This window comes from Pteropus medius, unplaced genomic scaffold, assembly GCF_902729225.1.
Source record: "Pteropus medius unplaced genomic scaffold, Ma_sr-lr_union100, whole genome shotgun sequence".
In the NCBI taxonomy this organism is placed as follows: Eukaryota; Metazoa; Chordata; class Mammalia; order Chiroptera; family Pteropodidae; genus Pteropus; species Pteropus medius.
Window position 1 is genome coordinate 889,700 of NW_024355523.1, and position 19,792 is coordinate 909,491.

The following is a 19,792-nucleotide window of genomic DNA, read 5'->3' on the forward strand; positions in this document are numbered from 1 at the left end:
GAGTTGGCTGTCCTCACTGGCTCTCTTGCCTGTTTGTGATTATTTGTGACCAGACCCGTAATCTCAAATGTAGTGGGAGAGCTGGGTCAGTATACGCCTAGTCTGTTTTTAGACCCCAGACCTCTCAAAAGAATCCTTAGGTCTGAATTTGCATCACAGTAGCAGTACATACATACCACTTTGGCTTTGGGTCCCAGCCAAGTTCTCGACTCTAGTTTTACATGAGAGTCCTGAGCTTTGGCATTTCTTAGACTACTATTAATAATCTTTTTGCTTCCTGTATCTCTTTTGCAAAAATAAAGGATAGCAAGTGGTTAGTACCCTTAATCTGCAATATTTAGAATTGTTATCAGGATATTCTGAAATGCCTTGTTTTTCTTGACTGTGTGCCTTTATTTAGGCAACGACCTCTTCCCAGGTGCTCTTTCCTCCCTGACTCAATCCAACGAAGTGAAATATGCCTCCCCAAAACATGCCACTTTATAACGGGATTATTTTAAGCTGAAGGCAATTGAGAAGAAGCAGATATAGGAAAAGCCCTCTGCCTTCTCCCTAACTGCTTGAGAGTACATACATTTCTAAAGGTGTCTCCCCAGGAAGGACAGAAGTTAGTCCAGACGACTCCAGACCTTTCTCTGCCTAGAGAGGCACAGAGGAATCTACCTAACAAATTTTACTAATCCTTAGCTTTTATTAGCTTCCACATATATGTATTAACCTTCCCACAATTTGGTACCCTAGAAACTCAAAGTTCTTCTCCTTTGTCTTGTCACTTCTCTAAAAGTTTAGTATTATTTTAAAGTGTTATATAAACCCAAATTCTAACCTCTGCTTTGAGTTACTCATCATTGAGTGCTCCCATGTGTACACGCGATGAATGTGTTAATAAACTTGTTTGCTTTTCTCTTGTTAATCTGTCTTTTGTCAGTCTAATTTGCAGGGTCCCAGACATAGAACCTAAGAAGGTAAAGGCAAAAAAATATTTTTTCTTTCCTTACACCAGCAATGCCCATTTTTGTGAGGTTAAATGTTCTTCTTCCTTGTGTACCCAGAATATTCCATTCACATTTTATCACTGAAATTCACAGCATTTTATAACTGTTTGTCTTTCTCCCGCACAAGACTATCATTTTCTTCTTTTTACCTACACTAAGTTTTTAGAAACCCCTGTTGAATTTATAAGTGAACATTGAGTAGAGATATTTTTTACTGAGGTTCACTTCTTCATAGCTTTTTAAGAAATACAACTCTGTTTTAAGCATATCTTTAATATGCAAGCCATTTCTAATATAGTCAAATACTTTCTCCTTCATCTTTTTTTCATTTTCTTGATATATATATATATATATATATATATATATATATATATCTTAAAGAGAGAGAGAGAGAGAGAGAGAGAGAGAGAGAGAGAGACAGAGGTACAGTCATTTAAAATCACTACAGCTTTCTAGTTTTCAAGGATAAAAGTTTACTTGTAGCATGTCTGTTAAGTGCTAGATAAACAGGATACTGGACTGTCCAAGTGTCATTAAATGGTATTCCTCTCGAAGCTGGAGGTGTGTTTACTTAGCATGTGGGGAGTCATCTGCTCATGTGATTAGCACATGGGGTTTATGAGGGAAATTAATTACAGTAGTAAAGTATCATTTCAAACACATGCTTGTGTTGGAAAGGACTAGTTGACATGGTAGAAAACATTCCAAAAGTCAGATAACACGTAGAGGCAGTATGTGTGGGGTTCTTAACTGCATCTAAGGACTCATAGGACATCATAAATGAGATTCAGGGGGCTCTCTAAATTTTATGCAAAATTTTAGATATATTATTTTTCTTTGGAAGGGTCCATAGTTTTTGTATCTCATGAATAATCTGTATGTGTGAACTCTGTGACCGCAGGCAAATTCATAACCTCTCTGGGACACTGTCTTATTTGTAAAGTTACCTAACCTGTGCTCATTGCCTCACTTGTAAAATAAGAGGGTTGGCCTAGGTATTAGGTCTCTAAGATTTTGCAGCTCTAAATTCTATATATTTTTTAAAACCAGTCTGAATACAATGCATAATTCAGTAGCAGTAGATTATTTACAATATGCCAGGCACTGCATTAAACATTTCACATATATTGCCTCATACATTTAATCTTCATAGTAACCCAAAGGGTTAGATACTATATTTTTTATTATTTTTACTTTATAATATATTTATCATCACCATTATCAACATCATCATCAACACTATTAGGACTGTGCCTACTAAATTATAAATTCTATGATGGCAGGAACCTTGACTGTTTTGTTCACTACTCTATATTCAGTATTTATCATAGTGCATGGAACATAATAGGCACTCAATAAAAAGTCTGTTGAATAATGCATTGAAACAAATGCATAACTAGCAAAAATGCTCTGAATTAGATAGAGCCAAATAGTACTATCATAGGATTTCATTCCACCTTACTTTTTTGTCTCCCCTACTCCCTTAATCCTTTTTTTAGCCTTTTTCTCTTCTGCTCCCCACCCCTCAACTCCTGCAAGAGCCCACCTTTCTCTATCCCCTTATCCGTTACCATTTGCTTCTACACCTAGCTATAACTGTTGTCAAATTATCCTTTGCTCCAGGACTATATTAAATTTTGTTCTTAACTGTCTCATGAACTCTATTATAAAATTCTCATTACATATTCAGGTTTTAGGAAAGTAATCTGATTATAATAACTGATTCACTAAACCCTGCCTATAAGACTCCTAGTTCATCAAAATGGTCTCTGTACGTGGTGAATTTTAAAACATTTGTAAACTGTTAAATAAGAACACATAACTATTCTTGCCTATAAAATGCTGCAATAAGACTCTGTCCTTAAAGATGTGGGCTTCAACCAACACTCACTGAAGCTTCTGGGCTTGCCAACATAGTGGCCTACCACAACGACATTTACTCAGGGCTTTTCTTGTATTTTTGGTTGTATGTTTTTAAATTAAAATTATTGGGGTGATATTGGTTAATAAAATCAAATAAATTTCAAATATACAATTCAACAGTATGTCATATATGTATTGCTTTGTGTGCTCACCACCTAAAGTTAAATTTCCTTCCATCACCAAATATTTGACCCCTTTTACCTCTATCTACATTTCCCTTCTCCCTTTCCCTCTGGTAACCACTAGTCCACTGTCTGTGTCCATGAGTCTCCATTTGTCATGTTTATTTGTTGCTTTCAGTTTTATATCCCGCACGAGTGAAGTCATATGGTTTTCAACTTTTTTTGTTTGACTTATTTCGCTTAGCATGATATCTCAAGATAGACGTAGGGCTTTTTGAGCATGTATTTGCCTCACTTGCTCTGCTTTCCTTCTGTCTGACCCTGATCATGTCTCTGGATTTGTCCCACAAAGTACTCTGTCCCACACTTTGTTTGATATCTTATTGATCCTTTCTTAGTATCTGTCCTTAGCTGACCCCCTGGTTTTTGCTACCTAAAAAAGTTTACTACGTCTCATTACTGAAAGACTTGAGAGTTATTCAAAATAGAGATGGACCGAGATGAGGATAAGAAATCTGTTTTCTCGCTGAGCGAGGTGTTAGGCACTGTTCTACTTCCTTCTCTTACCTTTGCTTTCTTCCAGCAGCCTAAATCCCACGACACCAAAAGAATCATTGCCCTTAAAGAAAAGACATCTTCTATTTTCTATTTCAGGGTCTCAGCATTTTCTGTTATTTGTGCTTAAAGCACTTTTCTCTCACAGTTTCACACGGGTGCCTCCTTCTAACCTTTCGAGTCTCAATTCAAATTTTACATACACAGATCTTCCTTGACTCTCTAGCTGGAGTGAGCACCATCCCAGTCATTCTCCATCACACTACACCTCTGATCTTCTTCTAGCTTTTACTGAACTTCAAATGATTTGTTAGTATATGATACTTACTTCCCTGTTTACTTATGTGTTTATTGTGTGTTTCCTCCCAATACTATGTGAGATCCTGAGGGCAGAAACTCTGCCTGTCTTTCTCTCTGTGTCTCCAAGGGCCAGGACTGTGGCTGGTCCAGCTCACAACGGGCACTTAAATAACAATATAGTAGCTCTTGTAGCTCCTGAACCTCTGTAGGATGTATTTATATTTGAGAGGAAGAAACTGAGGTAAACAGGTTCTGCTGTGTGGATCCCCACCTCACCTTGACTGTCCTTGGCTCTAATACAGTCCTGCCTGAAGTGGCTAAAACATGTGGATGTTCAGAACATTCAACAATTTTTATCTGACTATGCAAATAAAGATGGAATTTTCACACATTTAACAGAGAAAATGAATAGGGTCCTCCTTTGTTCTCTAGCTTTCTTTGAAAATTCAGTTTAGAGGAATGAGTATGAATTACCCACCATAATTTCGTTTTTGATGATTTTGTTTCACCATCTGGTAAGTTTTAGGGGAGCAAAATTAGAATCTGCAAAAGTTGTTGTAATTGAGATATTATCTTATTCAACTCCTTGGATCTAGTCTTTTTCTTCTCTTCTTTTTTTCCCATCTTATTCTATTTTACATAATTATTTGTAATTCAAAACCATGATTCATGTAGTTTTAATCTCAATGGAAATCTTAACTGCACAACTTAAAGTTAATTCAAACTGCAAAGATATACAGTTAAGTGACTAGTTTAATAATTTTTTTTTTAATTTTAGGAAGTATTTATAAAGGATATTAGCAAATTTCAACTTATAAAATAAACTAGTTTGTTAATAAAGCAAGAAAGTTTTGAATAACTTTCAAATATCTTAATTTTTTATTTTTGAATTTTAAAAAATGTACCTTCCATTAAACACACACACACACACACACACACACACACACACACGCGCGCGCCCGCATTTTTTAAAAATGTTTGTTACAATGTATGATAAAATGTTTCTACTTTGGATGAAGGAAGTAAATTACCTTCAGAGGTGTCTGTTCATGTGCATGTGTACACACTGGCAACTGGGCTTTTTTGTACAGGACTGGCAAGTTCACCTGTCACCTGATATGCTGTTAATAATAATACCAATGACAATGATAACAATGAGAGTAGTGGATATTCTAGTAATTGATAAGTTGTCCAGGCAGTGTCTTACAAAAGTTATCTAATTTAATCCTCATATCTACTTAATGTCAGGCAACATTATCACCATTTCACAGATAAAAAAAAACCCCAAAACAAAAAAAAACAGCCCTTAGTCAGTAAGCAGCAGAGCTGAAATTCATATCCAAGCTGTTTACTTCTCTGCACACCATCCACTGGAGCCCTGTAATGGACATCTTTCCAATTATCAACTTAAGAAGATCCATCCATTTATTCTTCAGCAAACCAGATTTGAGGTGGGAAAGCCTAATTTATTTAGACATCTTGCTAACATGTGTTTGATAATATCCATTCTGCTTAATTATGCTCTCTGAAGGTATCTACTCTCCTCAATGGAGTGAAATTAGGAAAAAAGGCTGAGTAGGTAAGCAAGAAAATGACATTAGGCATTTCTTAATCATAAATAATATTCTTGGGAAAGAGTCAATTCAACAAACGCACTATCTAGCCATGGATAAGGCACTCCGTAAAATCTACACAGGAGTGAGATATTTGTACTACCCTCAAAAAATTCATTACCATTTACCTGGAAGAGATAGATATATACACAATTAGTGATGGCAAAGATAGGATCATTATCACCATTATTTAGTGAGCACTTTTGTTATATCCTAGGTGCTGTGCTAAGTATTTGCTAAGTATCATTTTAAAATCTTATTGCCAATTATTATCTTCATTTTATAGATGCAAAAGCAAAGGGAAAGGGACTTTTTCAGTATAACCGAAGAGGAATTTTTCATTCAAATGGCTAACCTTATAATCAGCTCTTTGTTCTGCTTCTGCAGATATGCTTGCCACATAGGCCGAAGGGCAGGGTGACCTCCAGAGTAACTAAAGACTCATCCTCCCCTTTTGCTTGTTTTGTCTAGATAACAGATGTATTGCCTAAGTTCTTGTTTGAAAATCTCATGCCCTGTAACTGCCTGCAGCCTATAGCAACTCCTTCACCCTTACCCCCCTCCTCGCCCCCTCCCCCCCGTGCTCTGTAACCCATAGCAACTTCCGCTCCCCATAGCCCATAGCCACTCTCATGCTCTGTAACCGCCTGAGGAAAATTAACCAATCAGCCCATGCCAAATGTAAAACTCTAACTGTGCAGATAAGCCTTATAAAAGTAAGTTTACCCCTGAGCTCGGGGCCCAGATCTTCAGAGAGCTAGCTCTTCTGGGACCACTGGTGTAATAAACCTGAGTTCTCCAACTCTCTGAGTGCTGCTTGGTTTCTTGCTGGATTATTTTGCAACATAACAACATTAGTAACGGGGGAAACCTTATTCAATCCAAAATGAGCTTTACGGCAAAAGAGCTCTAGCACCATGTGGTGGCGCTGCCTTGCCCGAGAAGAGACTAGAGATTGTAAAAAAGGTAGAGATTGATTTCCAAGCACATAAAACAAAATCGTAATATAAGAATTGTTCTCAACCAAAAATAGGTGATCTTGATGTTATCTATTAGTCTCCTACACTTTACTGGGCTAAAAAATTCACTAAACGTGTACATTGGACTTGGTATTCTGAAATGTTAGAAGCATGGACTATGTAGATTTGATTCTAATGTAGGAGGCTACTGTGGTCCTGGATACCTATTACTCCCAGCCTCAAGGGAAGTCCCTGTACACTGGAGAGTCACTGAGGCAGAAAACAAAGTTCCATGGGAGGTCCAAGGTGGAAAGGTAGAGACAAGAGGGAGATGGTCTTGACCTATCCAAATAGCTACTTGCCATTTTTCAAGAGCACTTTGACACCTTAAAAGCTATGATAAGGTTCAAATTTCCCTTCTACCACCCCTTGATGCGGGGTTGCAAAAATAGCTGCCTTCGACCCCTAACAGGCCTGCATAACTTTTTACAAATGGTCAATTATATTACCATAAAGAAGGCTTGCCATTTTTAATCTTACTCTCTACTTCTAATTTATACCTGGCCCACTTTGAAGTTTAAGCCCAGTCTCTGTAACATTTGAGTTTATAAACTCTGTTTTATAAAGTCTCTCCAAGTAAAATTTAAACATGAATAAAATGATCTTCCCAATACATTGGTCAAGCCATAAATGATTTTCTATCTCTGTTAATCAAGAATCAAATGGAAGAGTTTTATCAAAACAAAACAAAACAAAACAAAACAAAACAAAACAAAAAACCACATAGATCTGGAGTCAATATACACCTGAAGGTTAAGCTCATTCTACCTCGTAGAATGCAGCCACTAAAGCACTTTGGCCTTATTTGATCATATTTCGTGCCAGATGGCTTTTAGGAGTGGAAAGAGAGCCGGGAACTATTCTCAATGAATGAGGACTGAGAGGCCAGTAGGGAAATACACACAAACAAGTTAACTATCATCATTTCTAAGAAACACAATTGAATGTACTGGTGGAGGTGAATGAATAAGTGAATGGAGTGACAGCAAACAGTTGACATCCAAACTACAGAAGCTGCCCAACACTCCACTTAATACTGGCTAGGAAATGAGTGATGAGTCTGCACCATAATGCAAAGCACTTAAAACAGGAATGCCCATCTTTTCCTAAACCTATAACTATACCCCCTTTTCTATAGAAAGAAGTTATTTTTCCTTAAAGACATTGTATTAGAGTTAGGGTGTTTCTAACTGACTTAGGGACCATTCAACTTAATGAAAACTAAAGCTTCTCAAAATGTATATACATTTGCACTAATGGCGCTTGATATTTTAAGAGGAAAAAAAGGTCTTTCATTAAGCCTATCCATCACCATTCCAACATGCCAAGTCCGCTTTGTCCATGAACAATTGAGAGCAGATGCATCATTGAACACATTAAAAGGCAAAGAAATGTAGAAACCAAGGGTTCACACTTCAGTTTTAATGTTGAGCAGCATTCATTGCATGAGTTTGCAATAATGCAAATCATGCTTGATGGATTATTTTCAAATTAAAACTGGAACCAGCATCACCACATGCTATTTTTTCATTTGCAGTGTTATGATGTAGAATTCATTTAGTGTTTAATGATTTCCAATAATGCAAAATAAAACAAAACAAAAAATCTATTACTTAAAAAAAAAACCAAGATTTGTTTCTATTCTAAATTTAACTTGTAAGAGAAAAAAACCCCACAAATTGACTCAATTTACAGTACTATGTTCTATTTTGGCCTCCATACTTTGAAAAGGAAAGAAAAAAACTGAATGAGAGTGCAAAAGGAGAACAAAATACACTGTGTTATATACAGCTGAAGGATTCAGGAATATTTAAGATAATATATAGGCAAAATTATCCCAATGTCTCCCTGGGCTCAACCTATAGCACCCAGTACTTCTGCCTCACTACTCATCATTCTCATTTGTTACTGCTTTTTAATTGTTTATCATTTCTATCAGACTACAAGCTCCAGAAGGTCAAGAATCTTGTCTGTCTTGCTTAACTTTGTATCAACAACACTTATGAGGGTGTCTGACAACGAGCAGGAACTTTATATTGTTTTATTAATGACTCATTAATTAAAGAAATGACAGAGATTGTGTGTGGTCCAACAGGCAGAATTAACTACAATGTTGATTTTGGCTCAATAAGAGGTAGAATACTTTCTAATAGTCAGAACCATTTAAAGTTGGACATGGCTACTGACATGTTTAAGTAGAGGTGATACCATAAATAAGCATGGGCGCAGTAAAAGAGAATCAAATTCTTGGGTCCTGAATTATACTTAATTATCTTTAAGAAGTTTGCTAACCCTGAGGCTTTATGATTATAAAATAAACTCTTCCAAATTTAGGTCATAGTTTAAACTAATCATTGGGATTCATTTCCGTGATTGGAATTACATAGACAACTTATCAAGCCAAAGGTTCAACTCTCACATACCTTCTTCTTGGCTATACATTCATCTTACTTCAGCTGAATCAAAGGTAATATGGTATCTGTTTTACTATAAACTATTTTACTTTGCTACTTACTATGCTACTTACTACTTAAAATGTCTGAGCCCAAGGGTTGACTTACTAGATCCAAATGGTATTCTTTACAAAAGAAGGCTTTAACTTTTTGGCCACAGGTTGGAACAAAGTATACCTAAAGGAATTAATAAAGTTCATTTACCCTCATACTGCTGTATTTAATCATAGAAAATGATCTCTATACTTCATGAAACCAGTGCTTTCTCTTAATTATAGGAGTGGTAAAGCTACTTACCACAAAAGAATAATAAATCTTGAATCCAGGTTTAGCCACAAAGTAGTCATCAGACTTGAATGTTATTTTAATTTGGTTTGTTCTTGATGTTATCCTTGGAGGAACTTCCTTGTGTCCGCACCATCGTCCTCTAATAATGGTACTAGTTTCAGATATATCTTCAACTTCCACAAAATCATACCTGGGATCAATTTGACATAAATAAACAAATTTTGATTAAAGTAGACTGAAATTCATGCTTTCACTGAGAAATTAAAACTAATATACTTGATTTCTTAAGACCTACCAGATGAAATAAAAATTATAACCTACGGACATTTTCAACTGAAAGCTAGTCTTTGTATTAGGTTTTCCAAATTCAAACCTCAACAATCTATTCTGAGAGAATCCTTATATACATTTAGCCATGTCTGTTCCCAAATCATCAATAATCAAAATAGGCTACTTTGTGAGCATCTGGCTTATAAGATTTTCCTGAAAAAACTAATATTATAATCTATCATCAGATTTTAGAAGATGTAGCTCTAATTATATGTCTAAATATTTACTATATAAAATTTTTCAAACAAATTCTCACTTTGAACTAATTTACCATATTCAGTACATTCTTAAAAATGGAAATAATCTGTATCTATACAGCATATAGAATCAGCATTTTCATTACATAAAATAAATGGTAAAATAAAATAAATTATTAACTTCTCTTTTTGGAAACTGTCTTTGGAGGGATAATATCATAAAATATGGCTTTTCTCATAATATAAAGCATAAGTCTTTGGGGGGCGGGATGTTGCTAACCAATACTGGAAATATCTGTGCTGGTTAAACCAGGGTATGAATGAGCTACAGACCATAAGTTCACCTTTGGCATTGATCAGAGAAACAGAAAATGTCTGGATTGAAGAGGACAGGAAAAACCTCTTAGATATTCCACATAACCATTTGATCCTCAAGGACCCTCTATATCATCCCATCTTTCCATCACATAGTAGGACATCTTCAGTGACAGAATTGACATCTTCTAAGAATCATTTATTCTATTTTCAGACATCTAAGATCTTAAGGCATTCTACTTGATGAGCTGAACTATCTGCCTTTCAGTTCTGGGCATCAGTGTCTCACTCCTCCACTCTACCTCTCCCCAAATGACTTTGGGTACTAAAATCGCAGCACAAAGGATGAAAAGTGGCAGCACTTTCATACCCATTTTTTTATTTTTCTGTCACAATTGCCAAAAGTAATCAGCATGAGAAACATTATGTCTGAGTATGAAGAAAATCCAACATGGCTTTACTGGTCCTACCCAAGTACCTCAGAGCTCTTACTGGATTGGGCAGGGTCACCTAAGGAGTAGGTGAACATAATAATATTGTGAATAAATTTTGTTGACAGTGATTTGTGAGACCCTTATGTCCTTTGCCTCGGTTTCCTTATGAGCAGAATAAGAAGATTTATACAATTTTACCAGTTGGATATGTCTCCAGTGTTGTGTAAATTAAGTACTTAACGTTTAGATGGTGCTTGGAAGGTGAAAAGCACTAACAAAGAATCATTACTCAAGCAATAAAATGTTATGATGTAAACATTAAGGAGGTTTTGGAACGGGATGTTAGGAAATTGATTGCATTTCATACAATATGTGTAAATTATATTTACTGTACAAAACAGGAGTGTACTTGAAACTTGGTTAATAACACAACCGTCATTTTTGCTTTTTAAAAACACATCAGTATAATTTTCACTTTGGATCTGATGTCAAGACAGCACCATTGTGTTTCCCAGGGAGGGTTCTGAGGCAATTTTCTGATCTGTATCTTTCTCTTATTTTCCCTTTTCCACCTCTTACTCCTCCACTTCCCTCCATAAATTTTGAAAAGCAACTCGATTCGCTGTAAGGTCGGGAAAAAAAAAACCAAAAACAAAAACAGAAACCCATCCTAACTTCCTTTTCTATTTTCAAGGCCAGGTTGCTGAAAGGACTCACTCAACTACCAGAATCGAAACTGCTCAGTAGTGGAGACTCTGCTTCACTTTCATGTCATCGACTTTAACAATCTTTTAATGGCGTTGTGTTTTGTTTCCTTCACAGTCTCTATTTCTTTTTTTTTTTTCCCTCTGCACAGACAATTAGTTCTCCCTTTCAAGGTTGAAAAGACACAAGATCTGCTCTAGTTTAATCTCTTTGTAAATATTGACTGGCTCTTCCTGCATGTATTTGTCTGTTTTCTGGCATATATTACCCTCCATGGTCCTAGAAAATAATGTCATTGCTATTATTCTTGAAAAAATAGCAATGTAATAAAAGCTGTCAGCATAATAAACATGCAACAAAAGGACAGCCAAATTTGAGGCATCTTCTTTTTTTTTATTCAAAGGAAAATAAACCTGCTGAAAGGACTTATCAGTTCAGTAGTTCCTTGGCAATGCAGAACAAGTGTGTGTAGTTAAGCACAGAAAGGAAAAAAAAATCCTCCCCAAGTCTTAAACATGCTAATTAAGTGAGTAAGATGCTGTGAGCAGACAATCAAAGAACAACAGCCAGAGCTTTCTCTGATAAATATGCTAAAAAGGGAGATTATCAGGCATGGAGTCCATCTAATGCTGATTCAGAAACTATTTGAAACAAACCTGAGGAACAAAGAGACCCTGGGGTTGCCTTCTCTTCCTTCTTACACAAACCTGAGGCCTTAATATTCTGATTTCAGGGTAAGGCACTGAAATGGTTGGTCCTCGCAGTCATCCGCTCCCAGTGCTGGGGGAAGCCATTACTGTGCATAAGTCACAATAGCTGAAGTCAGTTCCTGGAGCCCTGCTTCAGGCTGTTCACTCGTTAAGGCCCTGGCAGGCTTGGACCAGAGTCACAAGACTCTGCAGGTGACTTGGGGTTACTGGATGCATCCATATGTTCACAAGGGCTATTCTAGGACTGGCCAAGATGAAAGCCTCCAGATTCCATCCTTCTCTGAGGGTCATGCAGCCCAGCTATGACAGGTGTGAGAGTGAGCTTCGGTGAGTCAGCCGGGTTACTAGGCCCTCGGCAGCAGCCCTCTGTGCTCCAATTTATTCTGTTAGGACCGGCATAAAGGTTTTTTGAAAAAGAAGTGGAGCATTTTGAGTAGGTGCAAAGGGCTCAAAAGGAAAGTCTGATGTGATATTTTAAATCTATCTCTTTTTTTCAACTTAAAATAGTACTCTAAAATGAATTTTTTTCTCCACTTACCTACAGATATCATTTTCTGCTTCTTCTAATCCAAACTGGTTGTCAAAGGCTAGCTGTATCCTTGTTTTCTCCTGGGAATGGAGCCGCCACGTCAGAAGCAGGTTCCTAGGGTAGCTGTTTGGGAAACGGGGACTCTGCACATGGCCATTTCCTGTCACCTGGATGGTTTCGTCTCTTCGGTACAAGTCTGTGAGGTGATTGCTCTCTGTTAGTAGTCACAACTTGTAGAAATTAGTATGTTGCTCCAATTACAGGAAAGTAAAAAAAGAACAGTTTAAAAACACATCACATTTAACAGCATTTCTTGATTTTGTTTAAAAACAGGACCAAATGGTAGCCTTCTGGTTAAACGAAGAACATATATATTTCTTCTATTATCCCCCAGCTCCCCAAATTCATCACAAATTTAGACTTGTTAGCTAATACTTTGTATTTGGAGGTTCTCTTAACATTAATTTTGATAAGTGAAAATTAACAATTATCTCAGAACTCGTGTTCATTTAAATTAGAATTAAAATAAGTAAATAATTTCAAATAGTTCATCCTTCCTTTTTTCATGTAATAAATAATTTTTTTTACACTGACAATGAAACAGTATATCTTCAGTGATTAGCATAGGAGGCAGGTATTCAGTAAATATTGCTGAATGAATGAACAAATGAGTGAAAAACAAATTAAAATAATCTAATGGTGTTTGATGACCATATATTTTATATTCAGGTGACATTTTTCAGTGGTTTCCCCATCATAAAAATAGTAATCTTTGCCTTAGTTTTTGATGACTTAAAATAGATCTAATTCATATTCTATTTTCTGTGTGTTATAAAATAAGGAATTTGTCTGGTCTTTGTCCTGGGTTCCTGAGAGGAAACTTCTATACTCTTAGAATTTCCTAAGTAATAGAAGTGCTTTTGTTATTCATGGTAGGCCCCTGGGACCACACCTGAGTTTATGCTAATGAGGTGATTTACTGTGGGCCTCAAAGTAGTTTCAGGATGGGTGCTGGCCAGGACAGAAAGACCAATATGTGATTAGAGGGTTAGGGCTCTGAGCCTGATGTCAGCCAGACTTCCGAACATCCCTGGAGGTAAGGAAGGGATATTGGAGATTGAGTCCAATCATATTGTTGGTGATTCAATCAAATCTGCCTGCAGAATGAACCCCAACAAAAACTCTGGTCACTGGGGCTTGGGTATGCTTCCTAGTTGCTGGTACACATAGATGTGCTGGGAGCGTGACCTGTCCATAAGAAATTAAAGCTTCATGCTTGGGGCCCTCCCAAACCTTGCTTGCTCTGTGTATTTCTTTACTTGGCTGGTCTTGATTTGTACCCTTTATAGTAAAACTGTAATTGTAACTATAGTGCTTTCTTAAGTTCTGTGAGTTGTTCTAGCAAATTCACTAACCTGAAGGGTTTATGGGGAACGCTGACTTTTTAGCCAGTTAGTCAGAGAGCAGGCAGCCTAGGGATCCCCAAACTTGTAGCTGGTCTCTGAAGTGTAGTTTTGTAGGGACTGTGCCATAAAACTTGTAAAATCTCACCTAGCTCTGGTTCGTTTATATCAGAATTATATTGTACAGTGGATCCATTTTTTATTTCTCCCAGTATTCAAAGTTCTCTGCACTTTAGATTTGGGCTTTTTAGGCCCCTCCATAAGCAAACTTCCAGCCACAGTCTATTTGTGTTCTTCCTCAGAGAGTTTACTTTGGGGCCTATAATTCAGTGAGCCTGGTCAGGGAGGCCTAAATTGCTGGTGGAAACCACTAAAAGGTTGGGCTGCTGAGGGTGGCTCTCAAAGTTTCCAAAATGAAAGAAGGAGGGCGAATAAGGAATCAGCTTGTGAAATGTAAAATCTCCTCTCCCTTTACAAATGTCTTTTCACATGGGAATTTCAACTATTTTTTTTACTCATTCTGTGTTTAACGCGTGGTGCTTGTCCAGTCAGTTAAACTTTGTGTGGGAGAGAGAGCCCTAGGAAGAGCAAGGGTGGCTGGAGGATGTCCACACTCCCTGCCTGCAAATTAGAGCACTGGTTGTATAGTTATATCACCACTTCCAGGGAGCTCAGTTAAAGGCAGCCTCCTAGGTGTCAAAAATAGTTTTGCCGGTTGACCTTTTTCTCTTCCCTTGACCTCATGCTGAAAATATAGCCATGAAAATTACTTGTCTGCTCATTTTGTCATAAGAGGCTTTTAGTAAATGAGTAAAGGCTGTTAAGGAGACAAATTTGAGCAATGAACCAGTCAGTCAACAATTACTCAATAAGCACAGACTCTAAATAATGCATTGAAGTATTTTTAACACGTGTTATCATTTGAGTATTACTTTCACAATTTTGCCATATTTTCTTATCTCGAGTACTACTAATTACTTTTTTTCTAAATATTTTTAATCAAAAGTAAATCTATTCTAAAACTTTATATCAATGATGTAAATAGCAACTAGATTCCATTTGCTATGAATAGAAGGTAATCATAAATCTAAATATATAACTATTAAATTTTAAAATATTCATCTCAGGTGTTCAGATTTCTCATCTGTAAAATAAGAGGATTGGGTAGCACATTTTCTCTTTGGTCTCTTTCTGGGGTATTCAGTGGTTCTATTTTATTATTTTTTTTATTTTATATTTTTATTATTTCAGATGCTATATTAGATTCAGACATAATTTAAGAATGTTTAAAGAACTGTTCCTGTCTTCGTAGACCTGAAAAACAAAACGAATGCATACCACACAAGTGTAAATGATACACAAAGAAATATTAAGTGCTGAGTGTGAATGGTTGATCAGAGGCAGGGAGAGCTGCAGGGCGAGCATGGTGAATACAAGGCGTGTATATGCTGTCATAGTGAGAGGACTGTCCTGAGAAGAGTCCAAGTGGGCCCAAGTGGGACATATGGCTTTAAAACTATGGAAATATTTGGAAGCCAGGCAAAAGTATCTGCACTTGACACAGGTAGAAACAGGAGAGCTCTAGAAAGGATAAAAGGCTTGTTGGTGATATGAAGGATGAACTGCAGGGAGAGCACCTGCAGCGGGGATGTCTCCTAGGAGATCGGTAGCCCTCTTATCTGCACGGGATACATTCCAAGATCCCCAGTAGAAGCCTGAAATAGTAGTTAGTACTAAACTCTATACACACTATGTTTTTTCCTATACATACATACCTATGATAACATTTAATTTATAAATTAGGCACAGTAAGAGATTAACAATAATAATTAATAATAAAATAAAATAATTATAACAATATATTGTAATAAAAGTTATGTGAATGTGGTCACTGGTTTCAGGGGATGCCTTGCTGAAGTCTTCATATGTACACAATGCTTTTTGGTGTAACACGTAGCCATCAATCGTAACATGTTTTCTAGTCATGTCTTCCACCTACAAATTTAATGCCTTTCCCATCCTAACTAAGCACTTATCATGCCCTGTCGCCATAACTTTTGTGGTCTGAGGTACAACAGCAAAACTAGCACAGATTTCTTTTTTGTTCTTCACAATTTCACGGATAGAAGAGTTGTTCTTACCGTTGATCTTAGCAACTTTTTTTCCTTTACCTATTAAGTAGAGAATTTTCAGCTTTTCACTTAAAGGAAGCACTTTAAGTCTTTTCTTTGTTATATGCAAAGTGACAGTGCTCCTACTCTTGCACTTTGGGGCCACTATTCGGTAAGATAGGATTACTTGAACATAAGCACTGTGATACTGCCACAGTCGATCTGAAAACCAAAATAGCCACTAAATGACTGACGGGCGGGAAGTGTCTAGAGCACGGAGATTAAATGAGACTCGCGAGATTTCATCACATTACTCAAAGTGGTGTGAAATTTAAAACTTATTGTTTATTTCTAGAATTTTCCATTTAATATTTTTGGACAACTGAAGCTGCAGAAAATAAAACCTCAGATGAGCGGGGACTATGTAGTTGCTAGAGAACAAGGTTCTGACCTAGAAGGGCAGGTAGCACTAAGTCCATATAAGGGGGAAAAAAAATCCAAAAGAACTTATAGTTAAGAAAGGAATGAAAGGGATGAGTCAGAGCTAGAAACAACATGTTAATCCAAAGGCCTGGGCCCCATGCGATAACACTGACACAGAGGCATGGGGAAAGTAAAAGTATTTAAGTAAAAGATTGGTTTTGAAGGAGCAATGAGAAAATCAAGTGGAGGCTTTAGCAGGCTTTGAGGGATATAAGGCTAGACCTGAACTGGGAGACTAGAAGAGATGAGGACTCAGTTCAGAGAGGGAATAGGTAGACTTGGGAAGCACTGAGCCCTCAGAGGAACTGTTTTGAGAAGGGAGGCTAAGGCGTTGTGGGTGCTGGCAGACATGCCCAGGAGGGACAGGTGGCAAAAGGCTTGCTGGGAAAATCAGAGAAGTGATGTCTGAAAGGGAACCAGGGAACCCACAGCAGTGCCATGTCTATGTCAAGCTGCCCAGGAAAGGGGCCATCTCAAGGAGAGTGAGGCCAGTGATGTCAAACGCAGAAGACCAAGGGACAACACAAAGAGAAAAGACCATAGAACTTATAAATAACAAAGTCACTGCCATCTTTTATATGTGTAGAGATCTTGTAGAGATTTCTGTAAGAAAGGGACTTCTCTTTTTTTAGATCATCATTAAAGACTAGATTTTCTTAAAAGTACTAACTCTGCTTATAAATAAAACGCCAGTTATATTTTTAAGAAAGCTGTAGTGAGGGTGGGCAAGAGGGGCTTTCTTACTTTGATTAAGACAAAATTTGTTTCCGGTTTTATAAAGTTACCACAGACCTATGTTGCTCTATACTGAATTGGAGGCCAAAAAGAAAAAAAGTATGTTTTCTGATTTATTTTCCTTAAAAAACAAAATACTACCAAAATCTACATATATACAAGCTAAATATGAATAACGACAGACACTTTTATACTGCTTAGTTGGTGCAAGGCACTGTTCTAAGCACTCTGCATTTCATTTACAGAATCTAAACTCGTTAAATATAACCTTATGTGTGTGTGACCATACTTATAAAAACTCACTGAGATAGATATCATTATCATCATTTGACAGATGAAGATTATGAGGCACAGAGACGTCAAGTAGCTTACTCAAGGTCACAGTTAGTAAACGGTGGAGTCAGAATACAAACCCAGGCAATCTGGTCCCAGAGCTGATGCTCTTAAGTATTATTCTATAGAAGGTATTCTTCCTTTTTAGTCTGAAATTTGCTAGAGGAAATTTTAGATTCTTTGCTATTTGTAATCCACTTTGACTTCTGAATCACATATAATCACACATATTGTTTACATATAATTTATAACTTCATGCCAACTCAGCCCTATTCTTAACAGAAGTATTATGATGAATTATAGATACAGAGAGCAATGTATCAGCTTAAACCTGAGATAATTACCAAGTATTGTATATAAAGCCACATTCCTGAATGAAGATGTTTACTTGGGTGTTCCAGTAATAGCAAACATTTATGGAGTGATTATTATACATCAAGCACTCCAATAAGTAGTTCAAATATGCTACTTCATTTAATCTTTACAGCAATTCTATGTAATTAGTAACATCCCCATTTTACAAAAGAAGTTCAGAGTTTAAGAAACTTGTGACCTCAAGGCACAAAGTTGGTGGTGGAATCAAGGTTTTACCCTAGGCAATTTATCTTCAGAACATACACTTTTAACTAGAACAAGGTACTAGCGTAGAGGTTAAAGTACAAAAATACGATAGATCATTTTTCATAGAATTTCTATATAAGTTTATATGGTGAGAATATAAGTTCTTATTCTGCATTTTAATACAGAAGGAGGTTTACACCTTCAAAAACTCTCAAGTTATTTGTTTAACTTTTTTTTTAAAAGCCCATTAAATTGAAAAAAATCCACCAAAATGTTATATTTGTCTATGCTGTCCCCAACTCTTTAGCAAACTCAGCTTACCCAAGTATTCCTGGAGCTCATGAAAAGTCACTGCAGGCACTATCACTTATCTCTGGAATTCATCTAGGACAGCCATTCTCAAAGTGTGGTCCCCAGGCCATCATCATTAGCATCACTTGGGAGCTTGTTAGAAATGCAAATTTTTAGGCTCCACCCAGATCGATTGAGGCAGAAATGCTAGAGGTGGAGCCCAGCATTTCTTGTTCTAATGGCCCTCCAGGTGATTCTGATGCTCCCTAAAGTTTAAGATTCGCTGACCATCTTATACTTTCTACTGGTTTGCTTCTTATTCTAGATTTCCCTGGTTCCTCTACCTCCTTGCTTTCACTCTGCACCTCATGTCTGTTTTTTCACCTTACCTTCCAACTGATGACTAGTCTTAGACTCACTGTCCTGACTTTGACCTTGGAACCTCTTCCAGGACATCATTTCTGATAAACAATGACCTAGGGGAAGAGGACACCTACTTCGGTGCCTTTGACACTGAACAGCTGAGTCTCACCCTTATGTAGCTTTCCCCATGTCATTGAATAGTCATTCCAGGTCCCAAAAGATATATTTAGTAATTCATTATCACACAATGCTTACAGAGAAATAAAATTACAAATAAAGGTGATACTTTTATTTCTTCTCTCTAGATCCTGTTATCTATGACAATGTAAAAAAACTCAAAGGGCAAATGCTGAGTTGTTGAAGTAAGGATTAAAATATTTCATCAATGATTCCATAGGACCAAGCAATGATATAGTTGCAGACTGTGCCACCTCATACAAATGTAGTGAAACAGGAAGGGCATATTCACTTGACCCATTGTCACCATAAGACATTCAGGAGCCAGCAGCATGATGGTCACAAACTTATATTCTGCAGCTACAAGCCCAAAGCAAAGAATGTTCATTGAATCAGGAAATTCCGAACTTGCAAAGGGATTTACTACAAAATTTCATTTGTAAAATGGCCGTTCGATGGTCATGCAATATATCATAGAAACAGTATTTATCCAGAATGTAGTTGAATGATATATAAACCAAACAATCTCACTTCTGCTGTGAAACAACTGCAATGCAACCACTTAATTTATATAGGGTGCAATATAGTTTAGAAGCATTCAATTTTGTAAGTCTATCATAAATATAAGTTGACAAAACAGTAGGCAGTATATTTCATTGCTTTCATTCTGTTCTTTTTTTCTTTTAAATTAAATTTTGTTTTGTTACTTTAACAGGTAATGAAATCGCCACAGAGAAGTTAAAGTGATTTGTTTCAAGTCAGAAATAAAGGCTGTATATGTAAGAGCGGAATCTTGAATTCGGGTCTATGATGCTCTAGTCTTAGTGACTTTCCTCTACTAAAACAA

The 19,792-nt window shown here is 36.8% G+C and overlaps 1 protein-coding gene across 2 annotated transcripts in view; it reads right to left on the reverse strand.

Annotated features, from left to right (window-relative positions):
• Nucleotides 1-19,792, reverse strand: part of PDGFD (platelet derived growth factor D) — a 214,471-nt gene that overhangs the window by 57,878 nt on the left and 136,801 nt on the right. Inside the window, exons 2-3 of one of the 2 annotated variants that reach the window (XM_039858777.1) lie at nucleotides 12,498-12,684; nucleotides 9,278-9,458 (exon numbers count right to left, since the gene is read on the reverse strand). In XM_039858777.1, the coding sequence (XP_039714711.1) occupies nucleotides 9,278-9,458; nucleotides 12,498-12,684 (368 nt within the window). Of the gene's footprint in view, nucleotides 1-9,277; nucleotides 9,459-12,497; nucleotides 12,703-19,792 lie in introns of both variants that reach the window. The other variant, XM_039858776.1, reaches the window with a different exon arrangement.